The sequence below is a fragment of the Abramis brama genome (genome assembly GCF_963993115.1).
Source record: "Abramis brama genome assembly, chromosome: 4".
Lineage (NCBI taxonomy): Eukaryota > Metazoa > Chordata > Actinopteri > Cypriniformes > Leuciscidae > Abramis > Abramis brama.
In genome coordinates, this window is record NC_139966.1 from 14,693,032 (window position 1) to 14,720,807 (window position 27,776).

The window sequence follows — 27,776 nt, forward strand, 5'->3', positions numbered from 1 at the left end:
GGCGTTGTGAATAACTTTTAAGAGAAAACTCCTAGCTAAAATCTTTTAGTGCGATTTAGGAGTAATCCTAGTGGTAAAATAAAATGCTTTGTGAATACGGCCCCAGAACAAAAAAAAAGAGAAGAGCTGGCAAAAAAAAATTTTTGGCAGAATTTTAGAAGTTGACAGCCTCATCATCTTTAGAATTTTTTTTTTTTTTTACGTTTGTTCACAAGTTTTCTAAGACGGTAAATCTCCACATCTTGAAAGGCTCCCTCTTTCATTAGATACCTTACATCATTGATGAATTGTTTACAATCAGGGAAAAAATGCTCAACTTTGCACTCCTTTCAATCCCTTTGTTTCTTGCAGAAATCTACTAATGTCATCAGCCTTATACAAACAAACCAAGTTTTCACTTTGAGAACTTATGGACAGATTTGAACCCTGAGACACGTTTGAATCAGAGGAATCCCTATCACTGTCTGAACCCACATTCTCATTACCAACCTCATCTTTCTTTACTTGTTTAAAAGCTTTTCCACAGCTTTTTTTCTTTCTTTTAACTGGGACCTTGAAAACAGATTTAGCTTCCATTTCAAAATTAACATCATCTTCCACATCAATTTCATCAGCCTCCGTTACACAAACGTTTTCAAAATGTTCAGCCTGCTCATCAGACATCGAGGGAACATCACTTTTACTAGGCTCGGTAACGATCTCAAGTGTATCAGGGTTATTCTCGACAGACACAACTGTGATCGGCTCGGGCTCAATCTCACCGGCTTCCACCACAGACATACCGGCAGTGTCTGTATCACTCGCGATCTCAACCGGAGGAACAACAGAAAACGCCAGTCCCGTGCTTGTGCTCGCACCTGCACTGTCCTTTTTACTAGGACAATCACGAACTAGATGTCCGATTCTACCACAACTAAAACATTTAATTGTAGTGTCAGATGTTGCAAACACTGTGTAATCGAACCCATCAATTTTGAACTTATAAACCAGATCGATCTCATCAATTCCATTTTTCAGAACCATGAAAACTTGTCTTCTGAATGAGACTAGATGCTTCACTAAAGGTGACTTGCACCCGAGAGGGATTTTCTTTATAGGGGAAACCAGTTTTCCATACCTAGATAACTCTTGCATCAGTATTTCATCTTTAATAAACAGAGGTACGTTGGACAATATGATTTTTTTTTGACGGGGTACTCAAAGGTAAAACAGTCATGAGGGAACCATTCAACACAACGCCGCTTTGTACAACGTCATTTGCCTTTTCAACTGTTTTAAAAAAAAGAACAATTGCACTGTTCATTCGCGATGCCGAGACAATTTGATCATGTCCCACAATCTCTCCCACCGCTAAACAACACTGCTCCACATTAATTCTAGACTCAACCTTCACTCCATGGCGGCGGGTTAAGTCTTTAAAGGCAGTAACTGTATTGCAGTAATGTCTATTAATTTACTTGTTTAGTTGATGTTTTTTAGTTAAGTTTTTGCACACAACGTATTTGCAATTTAAATGCACAGTCTAATGCTGTCTCGAGTTCGACACTCTTTTTTATGTCTTTGTACTAACAGCTTACAACTTGAGTAAAATATGCTTGAGAAATTTAAGGCAATCTGTTTCCACAAGATTTCTAAGTAAACTCAACTAATTACTTTTCATTTACAGTGTATAAAAGTAGTGTCACATATATTAAATATATGAAAAGAGGAAATTCCTTATGTATTATTCAATACAATATATTAATTATACATTAAAATTTAATAACAATCAATATTGAACATAAATATGAAATATATTTTCTTTCCGTAAGGCTATTTTCTGTCATGACTAATCCCAACATTCCCTTCTTAACTTCCTCAATAAGATGGACATTTCAAGTCTCATCTATCCCTCAAACGCTGATTATTGACTTCTGTTGTAAAAAAATGAAAAATGAAAAAACCAAGCTGGTTATTAATGTTGCAAGATGGCTTGATTTAGTATTTCATATTTCTAGGGTATTCCTCTCAAATCGGAGTCACTGGAGCTTTGTTATTTTGTGGAACCTGAAAAAACATGTTTAAAACACAATTTTTATACTATTGTTTATTTTATTAAGATATTTTGTAACAAAAATTACATATTTTGTATGAGGCATATGAATATTTAAAGTAATATACAGTAGAATGGGTCCTTATAGAAGAAACAGCTTTCTATGCTCTACAAACAAAATAACAAAATAACAAAAATTCATAACTTAACAACCATGATTCCATTCAATGTAAATTAATTTATATCCCTTCACCATGCACACATGAAATAGTTTTTAGCCTTTTATTTTTATTTACAAATATTTAAGTTTGATTATTCAGAGGAATTAGTCAAAATATGCCTTTCACCCTCCATCAAGAAAAAGTTTTTAAAAAGACTGAATAAAATAGTTTGAGCTTTACATCTATAGTATTAACAGCTATAAAAGAAGACACTCGCATAACATGTTTTCACAGAGGAATGGTCATCTAATGAAGGCTTTCTGAGCTTGACAAAAAAAAATTAATAAAAAAATAACTATAAATATAAAAAGAATAATAGTTACAGTTAAATATAATTGAAGTTTGACAGTTTCATTAATTATTTGAGCTGATACATGCAATATAAGACTATACAATGTAAAGTCATTTAAGATTTCCATTTACCATGTAGGCATGAAGTACTTTTTTGTTTTTGTATTTTGCAAGCATTTATTCCATATTCAGCTTTTATATCAAATAAACAAAAACTATTAAGAGTCAGTCTGTAAACATACTTTTGCCTTCCACCCAAAAAAACTTAAGTGCTTAAATTAGAGTTATTTAATTTCAATCACTAGTATTGACAGCTGTAATATTAAGAAACTTGAATGTTTTAATATTATTTGCAGAAAGAAGCTGAGACTGTAGGCCAATTCACACTGAACCCAGAGATGACAACAGACACTTCGTGGAGTTTAGTTGGATCAGTGTGTCACCCCTGTTGAAGAGCACCAATTGAAGAATCTCACTACTACTGTAGGTGAAAAGAAGTATGACCTACAGCTTCTGCCAAGATTTTGAAGTTCACATCCAATAAACATTTTTCTATCCATATGGGAGAAGATTTGTGAATGGTAATCACACAATGCGCTCTATAACTCACATGATAATGCTAAAATGGCAGCACATGTAGAACATTCAGTTTGCATTCATACTATACACATATCATGCTTGATTATATATTTATCAATAATCTTTTTTTTTTTTTTTATTTCAAATTTTGACCATCCTTTATGCATTCGCGTAGATATTTTGGTTCACGCGTTCAAGGTTTAACGTGATGTTGCAATGTTTTTCTTGGGTAACTTTTGATGTCTTGGGGTTTGAGTCCACAGCAAAGACATCATAAGCACTTCCAGTGCCGCTGCCTGACCTGGACAAGAATGAGACGAGGGGAGTTGAGTGACTCATGAACCACAATGGAATTTGTTTACAATAAACAGGTAAGAAAACTGTTTTAAAAGAGTATATTTGCATTTTCAGTAAATGCTGATAAATACTAATGTTTTTTTTCCTTCCATATAATGCCTCTGGAGACAGTGAAATGATTTTCCTATGGATCAGGATAAAAAAAATGGCTAAAATCATTAATGAGGACAAAATAGAAAAAAGATTTAAAACTTTTACCTTGAGAAAGCCAGGCCTAAAAGTTTAAAGTAGTTTTAAAGCTTAGAGTTGAAGATGACTACTGTTATGCAGTCAGACAGAAAGACAGACAGACAAACAGAAGATCAAAAACATTCTGTGTTTGAATTTTTGACAGATGGTGTTTGAATAGTTTTGGCTCTCTTCCATTTCTTTCCTGTGACAGAATGTTCAAGAGTAGTAACAGATTAACCAACTGCCTTTGACATTTCTCTCTAAAAGACACAGATTGCTGAAATAAGAACCTCTTCTAGAACCTTTTTTTTTTTTTTTTTATAAATACAGTAGTTTTCCATATCCAGACTTCTCATGGAATATGGTGGTAAAATGAGTGATGTCTGAACCACTGATCTATACAGAGAACTGGATTTCACATGAAATCATAAAAAGTGAAGCCACCACTATGAAGCCATCGCAACATTGGTATTCCTTAGTACATCAGCAAATGTATTCCTTAGTACATTTGTGTTACAAATGGGAAAGCTTTGTACTGTAGTGTTGTAGTGTTGCTTTTATTTGTAAAGTATGCAAACTGCAAATGATTTCATTAAAGGGTTAGTTCACCCAAAAATTAAAATTCTGTCAGTAATTACTCACCCTCATGTTGTTCCAACCCCGTAAGACCTTCGTTCATCTTCGGAACACAAATTAAGATATTTTTGATTAAATCTGAGGGCTGGATCACTCCTCCATAGGCTTCTAAGACATTATAACTTGCTGGCTCAGAAAATGTTTTAAAGACATCGTTAATATAGTCCAAGTGACTACAGTGGCTCAATCTTAAGTTTATAAAGCAACGACAATACTTTTTGTGAAAAGTAGACATGTAGTGTTTTAGCGCAGCACGTCTGTGTGTACGTCACACGTAGGCTCACTATTGGCCGACGCTGGTCATGTGTGTGATGCGTGGTGCAACACAGACGCGCTGCGCTAAAACACTACGTGAAAAAACTCGAGGTCCAGAGAGAAGAAAATGAAAAGTGGAATAAAGTCTCTTTTTTTTTTTTTGCACACAAAAAGTATTCTCGTCGCTTGATAAACTTAATATTGAGCCACTGGAGTCACTTGGACTATATTAACGATGTCTTTAATGCATTTTCTGGGCCAGCAAGTTATAATGTCTTAGAAGCTTATGGAGGAGTGATCCAGCACTCAGATTTAATAAAAAATATCTTAATTTGTGTTCCGAAGATGAACGAAGGTCTTACGGGGTTGGAACAACATGAGGGTGAGTAATTACTGACAGAATTTTCATTTTAGGGTGAACTATCCCTTTAACATAATGAATTTTGAAGCAGTTAATGATTTAAACGTTGGTTAAATTAATAATTAATTCAACATGTAGTAACTGAGAGCGAATAAGACTGACTCTTTCAAACTTATCAAGAAGCAGAATTCAACACAAATTCCAAATCAACAATCCAGGAGCATTAATAAATTTAATGCTATCCAGTCTGAGCTAACCAACGAACTCCACAGCTTTAAAACAACGAACGCTTGCAAGTTATGAAGTTTAACAAGACAGATTGCTTTGGAGATGGCACAACACTTCAACACCACAACCCTAACCCTTCTAAGCAACAATAGAAGGGCTAAATTAATGATTGATGGTTCATTCTGGTCATGTCTCATAAAGTGCATATATTGCTGCTGGGAAAAAAAAGTAGTGATTCTTTCAAAATTCCCTACAAGTTAATTAATAATTCCCTTTGAGACAAATTGACCTGTTTCCCTTACAAACAACATATGCATAACACTTTACTCATATGGAAACGAATTCTAGTAAAATGGCATAGAATTTGCAGTCTTAAATTCTGAAATAGCTTTTGCTCAATCAGGAAATAGAATACATGCATCATAACTCAGAGAAATAATGATGACTGCTTTATTTCTGAGATGATGCATGGCAAACTTTGAATATTAATACAATATAGTGCAATATAGTAACAGAGGCTTGTATATTTAATATTATTTAATAAAATGTATTGTATATTTGAATTAATTTTTCTGCAACTAAACCCACATATGTTCATGTTTAATAATTCCTGCATAAATACACACATAAAGAAATATATTTTGTGTTATGTCAGTTACCTGTGTTGGCAGTGTGGAGCAGACACACTCACCGTAACGATTTCAATATATGACTTATCCTATCAGAAAAGACCATAAACATTACAGATTACATCCGAAAGTAACAATTAATTTGCATACATATATTGTGCGACTGATACGCTGCAAATCAGGTGATTTAGGTTAATGTTTTGGCTGTCATTCAATGATGCCCTTTGTTGGTAGGGAATAGTAATATGGCCACTCAAACACTTCTGGTGGCTTCACCGCCTGATGGCACTTAAGAACGCAATGCACAATCCAGTCATTATACAGATCAGTGGTCTTACTTCATTATTGAGAATACAGATGATAAGAAAGATGAAGGTTCCCTGCTGGCAGTTCAAGATCAGAAAGGCCATATTCACGCTGCAGCTAAATTCGGTTGTCAATTCACCTTTTAGTGCTTATCCTGTTCTGTACACACACAGTTCAGTCATTTACAGGAGTGACAACCGCATTCCACAACCAAATTAACTCCAGAAAAATACAGGTAATGACGTACACATTTACAAAAATGATACGCAGTGTGTACTGAACCGAACTGAGAGAGAGATATGAGATATGAGCGAGAGATACATCTCTGATACACGTTAAAATATGTGTGTGATCTGTGCTGACAAAATGAGTCGGAATGCGCACGGGCTATTTACAAGCTACAGGCGAAACAAGTGAAAAATATACATTTTGGTTGAATTTGAGGTTTTCTCCATAATGAGTTCAATAATTCCTTGTCTAGCGATCCCAAAGCTCCAAATAGCTATTAAACATCTAAAAGTATATTTACTTGTTTGTTTTCTGAGAGGATTACCTTTCCCTTGTCCATGAAAAGTGCTGTTTTTTTCTTCTCGCTTCTTGACGACTGGTGCTTCCCTCAGCACAAGTTTGGCATCGTTTTAAAGTGCAGCATTCCAACTTTGTGAATATTCACAGCAAATTCTATGGTATGTGTCTGAACCAATGAAATGTGATTTTTAAACTCATGCTGATGTAAACAAAACAATCTGAAACAGATCTGAATCGTGCGTACAAAGACGCCTCAGACAGAGCAGAATCCCGATATACACACAGAATCACAGTATTTTAAAATATCTGTCTTGGCGAGCATTCACACAAACATTCTGTTATGTCTTATGTGAACGTTTGGTTAACTGTGGGGAAAAACATCTGATTTGTAACATTTATATTAGATCCGTGTGGTACATTAGGTCTTAATATGTAGGCTGTCAATTAATGTTAATCAAAAAATTGTGGTATCATGGAAAAAAGGTTGAATATATATTATTCCTATAGATATCTGGTTTTGACTTGGTGTGTGCCAAATTTGGTGTTATTTCCACACTGTAAAAAATTCCTGTAAATCTACATGAAAATTTAACAGCAAAATGCTGTTTTCATGTAATAACTGTAAGTTACCGTTTTTTGCAATGCATTATGGGAGAACTTGGTCGCTTCAAATTGCGTGTTGACCAGCAACAGTATGACACTGTTATTTAACAGTATAATACCATATTTTCCCATGCACGTGAGTTTAGGAAGACATTTTAGTTTATCTGTATGAGGCCCATTGTATAGACTGTCATCCATCACATTCAAACGGGTAAGAAACTTTTATTAAACTTGCACATTTTCCTTAACTTTATCTGAGTAAAAAATTTTCTTATGTGGTTAAAATTTTTATGTGTGATTCAAACCGTCCATTATCTGCTGCTGTTATTTGCAACTACTCTTTGATTTTACCAAGTACGTCTAAATATTAACATACATTATAAAGATCCAGTGAAGTGTAATTAGATGACAAGATAGCATGTTTTAGGCTAATCATGGAAGAGTAACCCAAGTAAAATGATAGCATGCTTGTGAGCTCGTTAGCATACACAGACTGCATTTCTTTTGTATTCACTACAATCATGCACAGCAAATACAGTCAAGAGTTATATTAAAAAATGTCCTGGCTCTTCCAAGCTTTATAATGGGAGTGAATGGGCACCAATTTTTTTAAGTCCATCGAAGTGCATCTATCCATCATAAAAGTGTCCCAAATAGCTCCGGGGGGTTAATAAAAGCCTTCTGAAGTAAAGCGTTGTAAAGTTTTGTAAGAAAAATGTTCATATTTAAAACTTTATCGACTAAAATAACTAGCTTCCGGCAGATGGCTATCCGCAAGTCAACTTATGCCAGTTCAAACAAACAGGGCTGAGCAGCTACCGCGTTCGTCATTACTTCGTGCGTCAAGTTCAAGTGTTACTCTTTCACCGTAAATCGATGCGTATCGCCGCCTGGCGGAAACTAGTTATTTTAGTCGATAAAGTTAGAAATATGGATATTTTTCTTACACCAACGCATTGCTTCAATTCAGAAGGCCTTTATTAACCCCTCAAAGCAGCTTGGGACACTTTTATGATGGATAGATGCACTTGTATGGACTTACCATTCACTCCCATTATAAAGCTTGGAAGAGCCAGGACATTTTTTTTATATAACTCCAATTGTATTTGTCTGAAAGAAGAATGTCATATACTTCTAGGATGCCTTCAGGGTAGTGTTAATTTCGTTAACGAAAACTATGACGAAAAATGTTCGTTAACGTCCTTTTTTTCCCTGACTAAGACAAGACGATGAGAGACCTACGTCTTTAAACGATAACTGTGACTATATCAACACATGCAATATCGTTGACGAGACAAGATGTGACGAGATGTTTACAATTTTTTTTTTTACTTGACCACTTGTTTGTGTCAAATAAAGTAGACGACAACACATTGACTGTTTTTACGAGCGTTCAGGCATACGGTTGCCAGATTTGAATAATTTTAAACCCCAGTCAGAGCTTTTCTGTTAATAGAACACGTTTTCTACCCGGTGTTTTCAATAGTATCTGGCAACCATGCGCGCGCGCGCTCTCTACACTGCTGAAGAAGTGCCGACCCAGATAGCAATTACATTTGGCCCGGATCCGTTTTAAGCCCCTTGCCTTCGTTTCTATCTTAGAGACGTTTTCTGATTGTGAACCAGATCCGTGCCAGATAGAGGTTTCATCTTAAACATTCTAACTGCCATCAGTTCAGTATTTATATCATTTTACAGATCTGGCCCAGATCACTTTTCCCATAGGTAACCGAAAGACATTAGCTGTGTCTGACACTGATTTGGTCCAGATCTGCAATATGAATCTGAGCCGATACTGTTTTCACATAGGCTACACTGGTGTGGCCCGAATCTGTGATACATATCTGAGCCGACTGCATTTAAAAAAGGGCTAAAAACTGCTCTGGCCCATATCTGCAAAACGGATTTGAGCCAACACTGTTTTGACAGAGACTACCTGATGTGGACCACATCCGAAATACTTTTCTCAAACTGTGTGAAGAACTCCGTGGAATAAACATTTTCAAAACAACATGGTTACCTGTCTGCATATTTTTTTTTCTATCTAGAGCACGAGATAAATGCATTGTCATTAAGCTGAGCAATATTATCAGTGTTTAAAAACTATACAGCAACATTTTGTGATGCTATAAGGTCCGTTACAGCACACACTGTAAAAAAAAGGTGTAATTTTACAGGTAATTGTCTGTATTTGTTTACAGATTTTTACCGTTTTGTCATTATTACAGCAAATATCTGTAAAATAAAAGGCTGTAATTTAAAGGTCCACTGTTAAATTTGCAGGTAATTGCTTGTATTTTGGTTTTACATCAATTTTACGTTTTTTTAAAAGGAACTTGTCTGTATTTTTACAGAGTTATGTGTAATTTTACAGAAATTATTAGGTAATATTTTACAGATTTTTTTCTGTGAAATTAGAAAACAAAGTAAAGAAGGTATAACTGCGGAAATCAGCATCTATTCAATATGTTTTCCTTACAGATTATTAAGCATGTGGGAGTTAAAGTGAGTTTTTTTAAGGTTAAATAATAGTATTTGTACATTCAGTACCCTACATAGGCTACAGTAGGCCTGTATTGAATTATTTTTTATTTCACATTTTATTTTATACTCATTTTGATCATTATTTCATTGTCTTATTCTCCCATAATTTCATGTATATTTTATGAATATTTTTCCAAATCTCCGTTGCTGCACATTCAGGGCGCGCGCGCGATGACGCAGATTCAAATTCGCCGCCATTACTTTTCCGCTGTTTACTCCCGCCCACAACGGTTAACGTTAGCTGATCAGTCCAGTTTGGGCAAGCGGGAGATTTGAATTCAGTCTACTCTCGTGAAGTGGATTGTGAGATCAACAGTGGTTCAAAGCAATCGTATTCGTCAAGAGGCGAGCAGCCGTGAGCAGGACTTCTGTTGTCAGTCAGTCCGTTTGGATTCTTTGGAAATAACGCCCTTTTCAGTGAGCCTTGTTCGTCACAGTGGACATCATGCCAACCGATCACCGGCTGAGGTAAGAGTCTCATTATCCTAAGTTACATGTGAACGATATTTTATATTACATTTGTGTTACGTTTACAGTTTTCAAGCTAACGTTAGCATTCTTAAATGATGTTCTGTCATAACTGGCGAGAGCTGGAGGGCAAAACACTGAAAATGTAGCATCATGCGTCTTTACATTTTCCATCTGTTTTAAGAAAGATCAGTTGAACCCACATCTCAAAAGACCTAAAACAAGCTTTCGTAGACTTGTTATACATATCAAAGTCCGTTTAATTGTGTATAAAATCTTTGTTAATACGCGATAGTATCTGTCAGTAAATCAATCTCTTAAATGGCGGGACATTTTGAAACACTGTCTGGAAGCTGAAAACTCTTCTTAAAAAATATCCTCGGTTTTAATTATAGTAACCACGTTTTTGGCGGATTTTTATTACCATTTTTAATAACCACAGTTATACTACAAATACAAATAGGCCTACCATGTTTTTTTTGTTTTTTTTTCTTTGTGGTGAAACCATAGATAATTTTCGTAAGGGTTAACATGGCTATCTCAAGACTGGTAAGAAAACGAATTCAGTAAATACTGTACTTGATACAGGAAAGCACATGAGACTAGAATATGAACACAACATGATAAATTGCATATTCTGGCTGCATCTGCTTGCCAACACGCAGCTATAGAATGCATACATGTGCATATATTAGGCTTATAAAATAAAAGTTGATAGAATGTTTGTGTTCTGATGAAGAAATTAACGTATCTACATTTTGGATGGCCTGGGGTCATCATAGTAGCCTTTTTCATAGGATACTTTTGATCATTGGTTATGAAAATTGCATTGATCCAGATGAACAGGCAGTTACACCCCTAACCTTAGGTGTCTCGTCTCAGCTCAAAACTTCACTGTTAGCCTTTCCTGCTCAGCTTCCAGATCATAGTCAGGTTTTGCATTGTCTCAGTGGAACATATTCTGACATGTGTAAATGTAATACTGAGTTGTTAAAAAAAAAATTTTGTGTGTGTGATTTCAGGTCAAGTGGAAAGCAGAATGATCATGGCAAACAAGGTATGGGAAGAAGTAATTTAAAATATTATAATGGCAGAGTCTTCTGATTCCATATGATTGCACTAAAAGTGGCAGAAAATTGAATTTGTTTTATACTATATTTTCCCATGTGAATATTCATTTGATCCTTGTGAGGCCACTGTAGCTGCACAAGGTTTGTTTTTACTACAGTAAAACCACGATTGTGTTAGATTCCACCCATCTATTTTTTTATTTTTATTTTTTGTAGCATAACTAGGCTTTGTCATTTAGAAACATGACTTTTCCTATCACTTAATGACACATATCTCTACTTTTCATTCCAGCCAGAGGATCTGACGGTAGCTGCTTGCATCTCAGCCTACCTGATGGAAAATTCTTGCTGGATGAATGACCTTCACCTTCAACTCAACCTTGCCAAGACAGAACTGCTTATGGTTTCAGCCAAACCATCCTTGCTGTGTGATCCTGCTGATTTGCCTTCTACAACATCAGAAAGATCCGGCCCTTCCTATCGGAGCCACACAACTCCTTGTCTAAGCTCTTGTTCTATCCAGACTGGACTATTGTAATGCTCTCCTGGCAGGCCTTCCAGCATCAGTCAAACCTCTGCAACTGATCCAGATGCTGCAGCAAGACCTAAACTCGCTGGTTTCAGATCTATGTGTCTCCAGAAGCTTGTGTTCTGCAAGTGAACGGCGCCTTGTAATGCCATCATCCCAAAGAGACACAAAATCACTTTCACTGACCTTTCCCTGCTGGTGGAATGACCGGCGCAACTCAACACATTTTCAAGAAACTGTTAAAGATCCATCTTTTCATAAACACTTGACCCAATAATACTAAATCTTTGTTTTAATAAAAAAAATAAAAAAATTGTGCACTGTGCTACACTAACTGGGACTTGTCACTGCACTTGTTGCTTCTATTGTTCTCTTAATTTTAAGTCACTTTGGATAAAATGTAATTGTAAATGTTTAAAATAAGTTATAATAGAGTATAAAGGTATACAGCAATAGTCTTTTAATGTGGATATTTTTACATGTTATAAATTATATACTAAGCTTGTATTTCCTATCATTCACGTATCTTGATGTTCAGAGTTTGTAATACTGTAAATGTGCAGGTATTCCGTACTTGTATTTAACAGAAATTGACTGTACATTTGCTATTATTAAGTACTTAATTAGAGATTGGTCAAAGTTGTGAAACTGGATCTGCAAAAATTGAAAATATACAAACTTTGTATTTGAATTTATGTACTTATTGCATTTTTATACATAACTTCTTAGTTATTTTACACAGAAAAACTATATATTAAAAGATAATTACTGTAGATAGACAGAGCATTATTATAAAATAACTTTATGTATGCCTAGGTAGCATAGGTTACTATGATAACCTAACTGACAAAAATGCCGAAAATAAGGCAAAAGGACAATCCAGTGGTGATTTAAGTGGAATCGTAACACATCCGGCACAGCTCCGGTAGGCGGAATCGTTTCACGCACCCGTTACGCATCTGTAACGGGATGATCAGGCGGTGCTGGATCGGCGCTGTCACATATCCGCAACAACCCCTAAAAACAGACCAGAAACGGCTTTGGCCCGATGTGCGTTTGGACTCAGGAACGAGTCCGTGAGGCGGATGCGGAACAGACCCGGCTCTATCGTTTTGCGGTTGCGGCCCTGTTCCGTTACAGCGTCCAGTGGCTATCTGGGGATGATCCGAAAACACAGACAAGTAAGCTGGAGTTCAGCGATCTTCATTTGAGATTTTTAAATTAAAGTGTCATTCATTCGGTCTGTGTTCTGCGACGAGCCGCTTGAGCTATCTGATCATATTATACGAGCAAGAATGCAATGTTTCCTGAATATCCACACGATTTCAAATGTGACATTGATTTTATACAACAGTTTAACAAACAGAAGGGTAACATTAACTGATGTACTACATTTAAAACAGTATACTGTTTTAAATGTAGTACATCAGTTAATGTTACCCTTCTTTCGTTGCAAAATAGAGAAATACGCCTATTGACAATATATTGTCAATAGGCGTATTTCTCTATTTTGCAACGAAAGCCATAGCAGAACTGCAGCACACAGCGGTGATTCGTGAACAACTCTGTGGCTTTGAACGAATCGTGAGATTCAATGACCCGTTCATAAATATAGCAACTTGCTTTGTTACTGAATGAATAAATGAATCACTCATAAAGACAGTGACTTACCGCCACCTACTGCCGATTTTAATTTAATATTTAAAAGTATCACTTCGTTTTTACCATCATTTCATATTTATTGAACATTGTTTAATTTAAAGCATTATTTATTTTATAAAGCTACTTATAAAGGTAAAAAATGAATTGGAAAAAAATTGATTAAAGGGGGCAAATACTGAAAAGGTGTGCCTGCAGTCTAAGTGGAAGAGAGGGGGCACCAGGGGGTACGGCACTCTAAAAACCACTGAACCACTGAACTAAGGAAAAGGGGTATGTAGAATTGCACAAGTGCTTCTGCTAAAGAGTGCAATGTCAATACAGCCTGTTACCTTAATTTAAGTTTAATTGAATTGGCCTAGAGATTATTATAAGGAAATTTTTTGTCTAAAGACTACATATAAATAGCTACCAAAATTAATGTCGCTAACTGCAGTTTGACTAAAAGTAATGACTAAAAGTTGACAAAAAATTCAATGACTTTTCGTCAACTAAAACTAGACTAAAACTGTGAAAGACAAAATGACTAAAATGCGACTAAGACCAATAAGCATTTTCATCTGAAGATGAAGACTAAGACTAAATCAAAAATGGCTGCCAAAATTAAAACTGCTTCAGGGTGAGTAAATCATGGGCTAATTTATATTTTTGGGTGAACTATCCCTTTAATATAAGTCACCTGTTGTTTCATGTAATATCAAAGATATGAGACCAAAGCATCAAAAACTGGCCTCCAATTGCTAGATGTACAGTGAAACAAACTGAATCACTTCAGAAAACTGGTTAAAACACGTGACCCGTATAAATTAGGCTACTTTTATCTTTCATTTACTACGACTATTGGTGTTCCCCATTATTGATCCCCATTCTCTTCTTTTCCATTGTAGGGACAAACAGACATTAAATTTTCCATTAAAATATCGTCTTTTGCATCATCAGACTTTAAGTCAGTGCAAGTGAATGGGAGAAAATAATTATTTTCTGGTCCCGTTTGAATTGTCCCATGAATGTGAACATATGTTGTCTGTGAATTTTTTATATAATTTTTCGTGTAAAGAATGCTACAATTTAGCGGGTAGAAGTTTGATACGGTTAGACTTTGTGTGAGAGCACTTTGTGGACTACAACTCTCGCTGCTTTCGACGCGTTTGATACGTCACCACCACTCGCACACGGACACTAGCACACGGATCCCGCTAAACACGGCTGTGTCTTTGGTGCACTTCACCGTCTTCTTTCAGGGAGAGGACAAAATCGTTGAGGTTGGCGAAAACCACGGGTAAGTCAACTTTATGGGGTGACGTCACATAGGTCACATTCTCGTTATGTCTTTTCCACAACTGCTAGCCGAAGAATCATACAATATACTGTCAAACTCGTAACATGAAAAATTATATAAAAAATTCACAGACAACATATGTTCACATTCATGGCACAATTCAAACGGGACCAGAATATAATTATTTTCTCACATTCACTTGCATTGACGATTTTTCAACCTAGAGGTCCAGCGGGGTTTTACGGATGGGCGGGACTTACCAGCTCTATTGTAGAATATAAGCAACAAGTAGCACATTAAAGTAACAACATGTAACTTTTCAACCTTCATAATATATTTCCAAGACCCTTGTGATAGTACATCGACTTACAATAGGTTGAATGAGACGTCTGCCAGAGCCTGACGGGGTCTGCATCGCTTTTACTGGCACTATGTAACTTCGGGGTGCGGGTAGTAACCAGCGCTCAAAAAGAACTACAAAATTCGACTGCTTTACGGCATACGTCACTTTGCCCACCACTTCCTCAAATGTGGCCAACCAGCGCGTTTGTTTTCGTACGTCTGTTTTCGTCATGGCTGAAGCAGCAGCGAAACGTAAGAAGTCCAAGGTTTTGTCGGAGTAGAGTCGGAAGAGGAAAAGGGAGAGTGATAAACTGAAAGGCAGGACGAGGATCAATAGTGGTCGAGCGTTTGCTCGCTGGCGTTAGCTTATGGAGGAGGAGAGTTACCAGACCGATGCTGACTTGGCCGTCATGCTGTTGAACTAGTAAGTAACTGTAAATTGCTTGCATACTATCTTTAGTTTTTCTAATCTGTTGTCTGCCTGGCTACGTTACGGAAACTATCTGGTCCTCCATTTATTTATCTTCATGAATCAGCTAGTAGATGAGCGAATTATCAATCTGGTAGCTAGTAAACACTAACATGGTAGTTTTAGATGGTTAGGATGCTATCGCTATCATTCTCGTTCAGATTTGAGCATTGCAATCGACATGCAAATCGCAAATGTTTGAGTTAAAATGTTTAGTCTACTAAACATGTATAAATTATGAAAGGGGGAAGATTAATAATATTATCATTGCCCATATGAAAAAAACCTGCATGCTTCATATACAGTAACCGTAAATCATTTTACGACAGCGGTAATGGACAATTCCGCTTCCAACCTGTAGGGCGACCGCAGAGGAAAAGTTCCATGTTGTTGCTTTAAGTTTAAATTTTTTTATTTGCAGATACAAATACTGTCAGTCATCTTAAATTGTTTTCTTTATCAATAGATGTCTCCCAAACCTGCTGACCTTGAGTAAATGCTTGCCTGTGTCTCCTTGTTTGATCCTCCTTGGTAAGTATGTCATATTAGACATGTCTGCATTTTGTTTCTCTAAAACAAAGCTCACACTCCATACTTATTTTTCAGATACTTTATTGGAATAAATCCGGAAAAGAGAACCAAAGCTGCACAGAGAAAGAGGTGTGTAAAATAACTGTGAAAACTGTGCAGAAAAAGACTTTAACCATCAGTCCAAAAGTATAAAATGCTGATATATATTTAATAAACTATTTGTTTTGATATAAAATAATTGACTAGTGTTCACTGAAGCCTGACTTAAGAGTATATTTGTATTTTATGAACAGGTAATGTATGTATGTATGTATATATGTATGTAATTATGTATGCCTGTTTTAAGACATATGGTAAAAGTCTCTCTAATGTTGTATGAGATAAATCTAAAAGTTTATCTAGTGTTGTGTTGTTCTCTTTTGTAATCCACATAACAGAAAATGCAGGGTATAATATGTATTTAAAATTGAAATGGGGTTGTGAGTAGTAACACAACTACACTGTAAAAAATAATCCTGTAAAAAAATTGTAAACTACTGGCAGCTGTGGTTGCCAGCATCATACCGTAAAAATATGGTGTGTTACTGTTTTTGAAATTAACAGCTAAATACCGTTTTGTCAGCTACATAATGTAATTTGGTCCTGATGGGTGGAGCTACAATATCCAACCACACCCACAACTCTATCCCTCCACCCCATTAGGGCAGAGAGGAGGAGCTGGACGTCATTTGACTCTGCAGTGAGCAACATTTGAGCTTAAACAACAAGCCCAAAAACACTTCTGTTAAGTGGACATGGCAAGACTGCAAGAGCACGCTCTGTGAAGCAGCCTTAAGCATAAACAAAACACGATGCCTCCGTCGACTGTGCTTTAGTTAAAATAACTGAACACAATGGGCCCTATCTTGCACCTAGCGCAATTGACTTTGTACACTGACGCATGTATCATTCCTATTTTGCACCTGCGCAAAGCACGCTTTTCCCTCCACAGAAGCACGTCGCTAAACTAGGGAATGAACTTGCGCTCCCTGGGCGGTTCAGCGCAAAAAAGGAGGCGTGTTCCGGCGCAAATGTTCCTTCATGCTATTTTGCAGGTTTAGAAAACAATTGCGCCACTAACCAGGAAAAAATAGTTTAAAGTCAGTGGCGCGTTGCGCATGTTATTCATATGCTATTTTAAGGGTGCATGCTTGGCCATAATCAATGTAGCGTGTGCACAACGCGCACTTTGATTCTCTCATCTACACAGAAGCAGCAGTTTTCATTTTTGCAAATCATACATTTTTACGATAGATAGATAGATAGATAGACAATTTATTATAAAAGCATACATCTAGCTTACTCATTTATCCAAATTATCATACGCCTTTTTAACCAAAGTTAATTTGGGTGTGTTTCTCCATCCCCAACGTCCCTGACGAGAGCGTTGCTCTCCTTGGCTGTGAACCGCTCCTGGCGCGCGCCTGGCAAATCCGCCGTTATAATAGGAATCCGCTTTAGAACAAGCGCGCCTGCTCTTAAAGGGAATGTGAGATGACGCTCTGATTGGTTTATTTCACGTTACGCCCAAACCACACCTATGAATAATGAAGCTACTTCAGACCAACCCATTTTAGATTTGCGTCGGGCGCAAGAGTCATTTATCCCGCCGGGAAAATAGCAACAGCGCCCAAGACCCGCCCACAAAGTTACTTGCGCTTTGCGCTTTAACACTTGCGTTTCAGATCGTTAAAATAGGGCCCAATGAGTCTTTTGTCACTGTATAATTACTTTGTTCTGAATAGTGGATACTAAACACATGAAGATGCCAGAACGTTGCTAAGGTTACCACAGTGTCAATCATCACAGTTTCGAGAGTCATGTGTTCCGTACAAACATTGAATGATAATTAACAGGACTCAATCCCACATTTAAATGCGGTTGTCACTTCCTGAAACTTTACAGTGTGTATGTGACTGAAGAAGACCTCCAGCTCCTTTCTGCCATTAGTGAAGAAACACAGAATCCAGGAGCAACCAAGAACCACAAACTGAGCCCGTGTTGAAATAGTATTTCAGGTGTTGACTGTTTGACCTTTTTAATCTTGAGCGTGACATTGTATTTTTTATCAGATAGCAGAATTGTCACAAAAGCCTGAGCTGTTTTATCTCCTTCTAAACAAATAAAAAAAATTAAACAACTCACAGTTCCCTGACATAGCCTTCAGGAACCCGCCTGACACCAGAGTGACCCACTATCCAATCACACATACGAGTCCACCGACAAAGGGCAAAGGTCAACAGGGCCGAACAGAGGAACACCAGCCCCACGATCACACACACCAAAATCAACTGGTCCGGATCGCTCTGAGAAAACATGTCAAAGTAAGATTCTGAAAACATCCTGTAGAGTTCTGACTCTGAAATAACAATTGAGCTTTATGAATTAAACTCAAAGACTCTGTGCACTGTTTAAATGTAAATATTCGGCTTACCCTGCATTGATCCAGCATGTTATCCAGACCTGTAGTGAGGGAACTCATCATTATAACATGAATAAAGTAAAATCAAACATCACATCTCAGTCTAGAAACATGCTTACCTGTAATAGTTGGACTGGTTGGAGTGTAGATATTAGACTCACAGAAGCAGGAGGACAGAGTGCTACTGTAGCAGGTACAGGTGTCCTTATCACCAACACAGTAACAGTTACCACTATTATAGTTATAACAGTGGTAATAGTTGATCCAGTAATGGAAGTCGTGTTCACTTGTGTCGCAGTACATGCGGTACTGAGCACCAGTGCAGATGTACGTGTCGTTATAAAGCCCACAGTTGTAGACTGGACTAACTGCTGCAGGGATAGTGATGCTACTGTTGTTATTTGTACAGGAGCAGGAGGACAGAGTGCTAGTGTAGCAGTTACAGGTGTCCTTATTACCAACACAGTAACAGTTATTACCCATGCACAGGTATTGGTCTTGGTTTTGGTACTGATATCTCCAGTAGGAGAAATAATGCACACTTGTGTTGCAGTACATGTGGTACTGAGCACCAGTGCAGATGTACGTGTCATTATAAAGCACACAGTTATAGACTGGTCTAACTGCTGTCGTGAGAGCAATGTAATTGCCATAAGTCTCACAGAAGCAGGAGGACAATGTGCTACTGGAGCAGGTACAGGTGTCCTTATCACCAACACAGTGACAATTATAGTTATAGTCATAGTCATTGTTCACACACTGGTACAGGTACTGACTTTGATGTTTTTGGTAGGAGAATTCATGCATATGTGTGTTGCAGTACATGCGGTACTGAGCACCAGTGCAGATGTATGTGTCATTATAAAGCACACAGTCATAGACTGGCTTAACTGCTGTCGTGAGAGCAATGTAATTGCCATAAGTCTCACAGAAGCAGGAGGACCAAACGCTACTAGAGCAGGTACAGGTGTCCTTATCAAAAACACAGTGACAGTTATAGTTATAGTCATTGCTCGCACACTGGTACTGGTCCTGACTCTGATATTTTTGGTAGGAGAAATCATGCATTTGTGTGTTGCAGTACATGCGGTACTGAGCACCAGTGCAGATGTATATGTCGTGTTGTAGCACACAGTCCGGGTCTGTGACTGGACTAACTGATGTAGGGATAGTGATGTTATTGTTGTTAGTCTCACAGAAGCAGGAGGACAGAGTGCTACTGTAGCAGGTACAGGTGTCCTTATTACCAAAACAGTAACAGTTACTACTCCAGCATTCGTACTGGTATTGGTTTGTGTATCTATATCTCTGGTAGTAGAAACCATGCATTCTTGTGTTGCAGTACATGCGGTGCTGAGCACCAGTGCAGATATACGTGTCATTATAAAGACCACAGTCGTAGACTGGTTTAACTGCTGCAGGGATAGTGATGCTATTGTTGTTAGTCTCACAGAAGCAGGAGGACGGAGTGCTACTGTAGCAGGTACAGGTGTCCTTATCACCAACACAGATACAGTCATTACCCCAGCATTCGTACTGGTCATGGTATTGGTTTTGGTACTGATATCTCCAGTAGAAGAAATCATGCACACTTGTGTTGCAGTGCATGCGGTACCGAGCACCAGTGCAGACGTATGTGTCGTTATAAAGCCCACAGTTATAGACTGGACGAACTGCTGCAGGGATAGTGATGTTATTGCTAATATTCTCACAGAAGCAGGATGAAGTATTATAGTAGCATGCACAGGTGTCATTATTACCAACACAGTTACAGTCATTGCTAATGCACTGGTATTGGTTTTGGTATTGGTATCTCTGGTAGGAGAAACGATGCATTCTTATGTTGCAGTGCATGCGGTACTGAGCACCGGTGCAGATGTGCGTGTCATTATCAAGATCACAGTCCACAACTGAACGAACTGCTGCTCTTGATTCAGTGGCAGTAGTGGATATTATACCTGAGAGTGAGAAAGATGTGGTCAAAGTAAACACAAATACCAAAACAGGTGAATTTCATACATGTTTAGCACATTTAATTTAATTTTAAACACATTTTGAGTAAACACTGTTTGTTTGTTTTTTGTTTTTATCTGGTGACAATTGTTTCAGGTGTTTATTTATACTCTCGGTGATGCACTTACATCACCTGACCATTCTGTCGGCCAATAAAATTGCCATATTTTTCACACGTGCTTCAGGCACTGTTTATTTGTGTAGATTCATAGTATCCATTCTTTAAAATGTAATAAATATTTTCAAAGTATTTCATTTGGAGTATGAATTTAGAATGCATTTTTGAAATTAGATTAACAGGTCTGTTAAATTGCATCCTTATATAGACAACGGAGTAGAGTTTTGACAATGACCAAGTTCTAAGAAATGAATGTAACTAATTATTTAAAAAAACAAAAAGGTAATATGGTTCACAGGGTCAACAGACATTTGTTTAAAGAAAACAGTACTGGCTTACACTTACAGAGGATTAAAGAGATGACAGTCAGCAGTGACCATTCAACACCTGGCATGAAAAAAAAAAGACAAATATTAAAACGTCTAATGTTTTTCTACTGTTATACTTAGAATTCTTTCACAATACGCACAAATATGAATTGTTTTTCAAAGGAGATCTTTAGCACTGACTGTTAGACACTTAAAGGTATAGTGGAGGATTTTCTTTTTCCGGGTGGATCATCAAGACTATTGGTCCTCCTAGTTGTCAATCATTCTGGTGATATGTTTACGTAAGGCCATTGTACGTGCTCGTCCCTAGGTAGTTTTCGCTTTCTGCGCATGCACACTTTCAGGTGTATGTGTGTGGTGAGCTACGGTTTCAGCCATTCATTGAAGCTCGCCGTTCTCACCGGGTTTTTTCTAAATGTCTGAGGGTCGCAAGAGAAAAAGTGTAGTACGAATTGTATGACAAGAAGAGAAAGGCCTCTGAAGAAAGAAACAAGACCAGAGTGTTTTTGGGAGAATATTTCACACACTGGTGTGCGCTCAAAGCACAGGTTGGGCTTCCCACTGATGCCTCAGTCGCGAAGTTTCTACTCGACAGGTAAAGTTTGGCATGCTATTTGGAGAAATCCATTTAAAATCACTGCTAGTAAAAGTTAATGTAAGCTATGATTAGCGATGCTAGCCCTGGCACAAGTCACGCACCGCGCAGACACGGTAAACATCTCAATTTGTCTAAAGTAGCCTTATGACCAAATGGTAAAAGGTATCACGCTGAAATGTTCTAAAACCTTGTGTGTTCATTTTCAATAATTCCAATGTGTTCACCATAGTATTTATTACACAAATGCAACAAGCTACTTCGCCATTGCAGATCATGTCTTGAGTCCTCACTCAATCGATCAGTATAATAAGTAAATAAAACACGGAAGGGCATTTGACATTTTGTCTTGCATGAATGTTTTTGAGTTAGTTTATAATTTGCAACATAATTGTGCCACCAAACGTGACTAGCCAAATGTGGATGCCCTTCCAAATAATCTACTTTGATGCATATCTGTGCACTAAAATATAAAAGATGTTTTATGCTTGTACTTTGTTAGAACAAACAACTAACGTGTATAAAGTAGGCTTGTATGTGCCATGCCGACAGCAACTTGTAAATAGAGCGTGCACGAGGAGAACTAGGCTCGTGCATGCTCTCTCGTGCACACGTTTAATAGGCGTTCCCTCTTGGGAGCAGGTAGAGTGTTGAGCATTTGCATTTTTTCAAAAAGTGGAGAGGGCGGTTCTTTTCTAAAATTCGGGAAAATCCTCCACTATACAAAGCAGTTTTGTAAATTTCTGGAGCCATACTAATTATTTGGGCAAATGAGGACATAACTTAGGTTAAGCTTATTAAGCTTATGTCCGCTCACAGAAAAAAAAAATATTACCAACTGATTACAACCCTAACACACAACTACTCACTGACAACATCACAAAGTTATGTTGTAGCAACAAATCCAGGAAAATTACTTTTCCGGTTGTGACAATATAACCACTTTTTACATTTCCACAACGAAAGTTTGGTAATCAAATTATGTTGCAGTTACGTAACAGCCAAGTATTATGGTTAGGGACTGTTCGGTATTTATGGAAAGGACCACCGGAGGAAAATAGGGGAGGGTCATGTCTTTTTATTCTTTGTTGAGGGGAGGGACAACTTTTATTAGTCTAGGGGGAGAGTCATCCAACTTTTGTATTCATGAAAATAGTCCTAGCCAAACTCTCTGTCATTATGTGTGAAACTGCTCACCCATTAAATAGTATTGTTGGTGCAAGGAGTACATTTAGTAGGAGGTTGATTCCTCTTCATTGTGAGAAGGAGAGCTATTTTAGGTCCTTTATTCCTGCAGCAATTAGACTATAACCACACCCTGATTTGTAGTATGTGCAGAATAGTGTGGATATGTATACATATAAACATTAATCTGGATAGGTGTGTATGTATAGGTATGTATGTTTAGGGGTATATTTGTGTAAATATATATGTATGTATGTGTATATGTATATGCATAGGGATGTATATGGGTATGTGTGGCATGCGTATTTTTGAATATGTACTTATGTAGATACATGAACAGATGTTTATTTGATATATTAACTTATGTTACTGTTTTTTAGTTATATAACTTTAATGACATAATATATTACTTTGTTTATTATTATGTTTTGCTTGGACTAAGGCAGGGGTTCTCAAACATTTTAGAGGGGAGTACCCCCTGATGCATTTAACATCCTTATGTGTACCACCTCTCTTCCCTTCCACTTATTCCACTTAGACTGCATGTTACACCTTTTTCATTAAGGGACAATACTTGCCCCCTTAAATCGATTTTACCAAATTTACATTTACATAAAATAAATAATTCTTTAAATAAAAAGGTTCAATAGAGAAATATACAATGATGGTGAAAACGAAGTGATACTTTTAAATATTAAATTGAAACCGCTAGTTATTGGTGGTAATCCACTGTCTTTATGAGTGGTTCATCAAGTCATTCATTCATTCATTCATTCATTCATCTATTCAGTAACAAAGCATGGCTGTATTTATGAATGGGTCATTGTATAATTGACTCTCACGATTCGTTCAAAGCTGCAGATTCATTCACTAACACTGCTGTGGCTTTTGTTAGAATTTGGAACTATTATTTTGTTGCAAAATAGAGCAAAAATACTGACAATACTGTGTTTAAAATGAACATCACTTAATATTACCCTTTCGTTTGTTGAACTGTTGAATAAAATCAGTCACATAATCGTGGATATTCAGGAAACATTGCACTCTTGCTCGTATAATATATGATCAACATTAAAAACAAGAACTCACACAGAGTTTTTGTACTGAAGAGATTTTAAATCTTAAATCGATCTCTATGCACAGTCTGTGTCCATACAGTATTTGTTCTTCATGCTAGTAAGTGCTAAATTGCACTTTTATACATTGTCGAGAATGGCAGTAATGTAGCAGGATTTGCTGGATTGTGTGGATGCAGTGAGTTTTGACTGCGAAAGATGAGGTAATTTCATTTGATGTCATGTATTTACAGCATTTTACCTGCTCAAAATAAATGCTCAGTTTTAATGTTATTTTAAGGTGGAGTAGAATTTAATGAACAGCAAAACTCAGCATTTTGTTCGCGTCTCCCCTGTCACCCCGTGTACCCCCAGGGGTATGCATACCCCAGTTTGAGAACCATCATGACTAAGGTTGGTTGACCATATTTTAGTTTTCAGAAAAGAGGACGGGGGCGTGGTTTGGGGAGGCGTGGTTAAGGGGTGAATGCATCAAAAAATACTTGACAAATGCATTCACAACCTTGCAACTATGTAATTGTACTTTAATACATAAAGTAATACATCCTTTCCATTCAGTGTTTGGCCTGCAACAATAGAATACTATTTAAAAAAAAAAAGTTTAGCTTTAAGAGGGGAATTTCCTCTGTAACTCATTGGTAAATGTGCATTTGCACTTTGGCATGTTGCAGGCAGAAGTGCTCGGACGGCTGTCTGCTCGCTGGTTGTGAGTGTAAAGAGAGCCGCCCACACGGCAGCCTCTCAGGGATTACGTCACATGCAGCACCGCAGGTGTAGATTGCCCTAGTGCCGGTCAATTTAATGGCCCAATGAAAAATAATGAAAACCAGGACATTTTCATCACTTTATAAAAAACAGCCAGGACGGCCAGGACAGGACATGAAAACAGGACATGTCCTGGGAAAACAGTACGTTTAGTCACCCTAAGGGGTTGAGTCGCATTGTTTGATGGTATGATATGTAATTTGCGAGTATTGAGTGTGTATGGGGGTATCAAGTGAATGGAGGTGTTTTTGAGTTTATTATGTTAATTAGGTCTTTGTATGGTATTTTTGTAATTGATATTCAGATTATTGTGATAATTGATCGACTGTATTGTCTACTTTTGTCTTTTGTTTTGTCTTGTTTTTCTGTTGCTGCTGTTACACCTTAATTTCTCCTCGGGGATCAATATAGGAAGTATAAGTATAAGATGTATTTAGAATATAACTCTTAGAGCTACGACTGCAACAAAAGTGCAATTTTAATTTATGTTATTAATATAAAGTCCCCCAAGGACATTTTTTGCTACCGTCTATACCAGGGGTGGGGAACGTCGGTCCTGGAGAGCCACTGTCCTGCAGAGTTTAGCTCCAACCCAGATAAAAACTCATCTGATTGTAGCCTTAATGATCCTAAAGACATTGATTAGCTGGTTCAGGTGTGTTTGATTAGGGTTGGAACTAAACTCTGCAGGACAGTGGCTCTCCAGGACCGACGTTCCCCACCCCTGGTCTATACCATTTAGAGACACAGATGGTGCCATATAACTTCTTACTTGTTTTTGCTTGTTAAAAGAGAAAAAAAGTTTTGTTTTGCAGTTACAGTTTCAGAAAAAAAACATTTCTGGAATTGGAAAACATGTTACTGATAAATGAATGTAGAAAGTTGAAGTTTGGCTTGCTGAGGATGATAGAGTAATGATAGTGCATGACATTTAGATGCAACTGTAATAAACTATAAATTATAATTTAAAAATATTTATATAGTTTTTACAAAAAATATGTGAGCTGAGCTATAAATGAACATAAAATACTCATCAATTTCTGTTATTCAATTATTCATCAATTATTCATGAATTTTTGAAAACAGGAAAAGAAAAATACTTACTTTTAAAACCAGTGACCACCATTGTGGAATCTCATAGTCCACTGTGTTTAATATTTATTTAGCAAACCAGATCAGGCATTGATTTTCTGAAATAAATTAAGAGACAAAACAAAAATTAGCTGTGATGAGGAGAGTTTTACCAAAATGACAGGGAGAATTACTATCATAATCTATAACCAGCACCATCATAATCACAATCACCTTTAATTGCTGAGCCAACCATACCCATGATTGGGTTTCCCACCAGAGATATTCAACAGACTGAAAACAGTGCCAACCAACTCTTTTTACACATTTACCTCTTACACACTTGCTTTTTTTTAAGGATAAAATTTAAGGATAAAAAAAAGAAAATAATTTTCTAAAAAATAGCTAGTAACAAATTTTAATTCAGTTCTATTTTACCTCGCTCTTCTGTCTGTAAACCCTTCAACTTTCTCTTGCAACATTGAACAGCCCTTTGATTTTTTTTTTTAAATGCTCTTACAAATAAATCACATCTCAGTACACACGAGAAAGTATATTTGTTTTGAAAAGGCTAATAGTTCATTCTCATGATGAATATCAGGGATTTAGATGATAGAAACATGTTTAGAAAGTTTAATTAAGGATTTCAATGTTTATTCTAAATAGCATGAAACATATACAGTATCATAAACAGCTTTTGAAGACAAAACTGCAAAAATTGATTAATTGATAGTAACACTAAAGCATTTCATTCTCATAGCATTTAAAGAGGGAGGGACTCACCTGAAATGAGTTTACATGTAGTGATCTTCACCCAACTAGACTGACTATATTTGTGTCCAAAGTTTATATGATAGTTATCTGTTAATCTGATGATGAAACATATTTAACATATTTATGTCTCTTCCATCTAAAATTCAAATTTATATTCAAATCTACACACAAAGACAGAACAAACACCAAGATGCATTTATAACTTCATTTCAATAGAAAACAAAGATGTCATTTCAAATATATTTATACACATTTCCAAAAAAAAAAAAAAAAAAAATGTTCCTTGTTCTTATCTTCATATTTGTCATGGCACATGTTTTTGGATGTTGTACTCAAAGTGTGGTGTGCAAAGACTACAACAGCACCACATCCATCTTCAATGCCAGAAACTCAGGAAAAGTGACCAAAAGCTTATAGAACTGCTCTTCATTACAGACTTCAACAGGTCAAATATTCATGTCCAGTGTCAACAGAATATTCATAACATCTGACAATATAGAAACCATGGATTTATATCTGTCTTAGTTTCTGTGCAGATTATGCTATTTGGGATTTTTAAAGCTTAAAACCCAGTTGATTTTCATTTTGTGGACAAAAACAACTGCAAGTTTTGTTTAATCATACAGGTTTGGAATGACATGAGAATTTTTGGAATTTTCATTTTTGGAAAAAACACCACTGTAATGTGAAGGGATGGGATTTGACAGCATGTTTTGAAAGCAAGAACCTTGGGTTAGAGAAGACATCAACTGTGCATTATCACATTAAAAACCCTGGTGTTAAATCAAGTCAAGTCACCTTTATTTATATAGCGCTTTTTTACAAAACAGTTTGTTTCAAAGCAGCTTTACAGTGATAACAGGAAAATAATGCAACAAAGTTTGTTTCTGCTGTACAGCAGATCTAGAAGAAAATATTGTCATAGTCCAGCTTAAATAAGTTCAGTGATAGTTAATTTCTGTTGTAAAAAAGTTATTAATTTAGTTCATTTAACTACAGAGCCGCTCTGGAGAAAACCGTGTTGTCATCGTCCAGCTCAGTTCAGTTCCCTTTCAGTTCGGTCACGTTTGACATGAGTCGGACGTACCGTACTGATTGGGATCATGCTTAGGGAGCCTGTCATCTTCGAGTATTGATAAAATGAGCCAATGCACATTGATGTGCGAGATTTTGCCTTTCCAGTGAGCGTGAACGGTACACACACACACACACACACACACACTGGAACACACTTTGAAGTTGTGCATTTTCAAAAGAAAAGTCACAAAACACGCTGAGCCAGAGTGTAACCTGATCGCTGA

At 36.8% G+C, this 27,776-nt stretch overlaps 1 protein-coding gene across 1 annotated transcript; it reads right to left on the reverse strand.

The window, feature by feature from the left end:
• Positions 1-206: 206 nt before the first annotated feature.
• Positions 207-26,526, reverse strand: LOC311081652 (uncharacterized protein). Its single transcript, XM_084112256.1, has 7 exons — positions 26,485-26,526; positions 25,735-25,820; positions 21,026-21,067; positions 18,669-20,507; positions 18,562-18,590; positions 18,273-18,433; positions 207-3,424 (listed from the first exon to the last, which is right to left on the reverse strand). Exons 2-7 carry the CDS (start codon positions 25,754-25,756, stop codon positions 3,283-3,285), a joined length of 2,235 nt encoding a protein of 744 aa, XP_083968382.1. The 5' UTR covers positions 25,757-25,820; positions 26,485-26,526; the 3' UTR covers positions 207-3,282.
• Between the last annotated feature and the right edge of the window lie 1,250 nt (positions 26,527-27,776).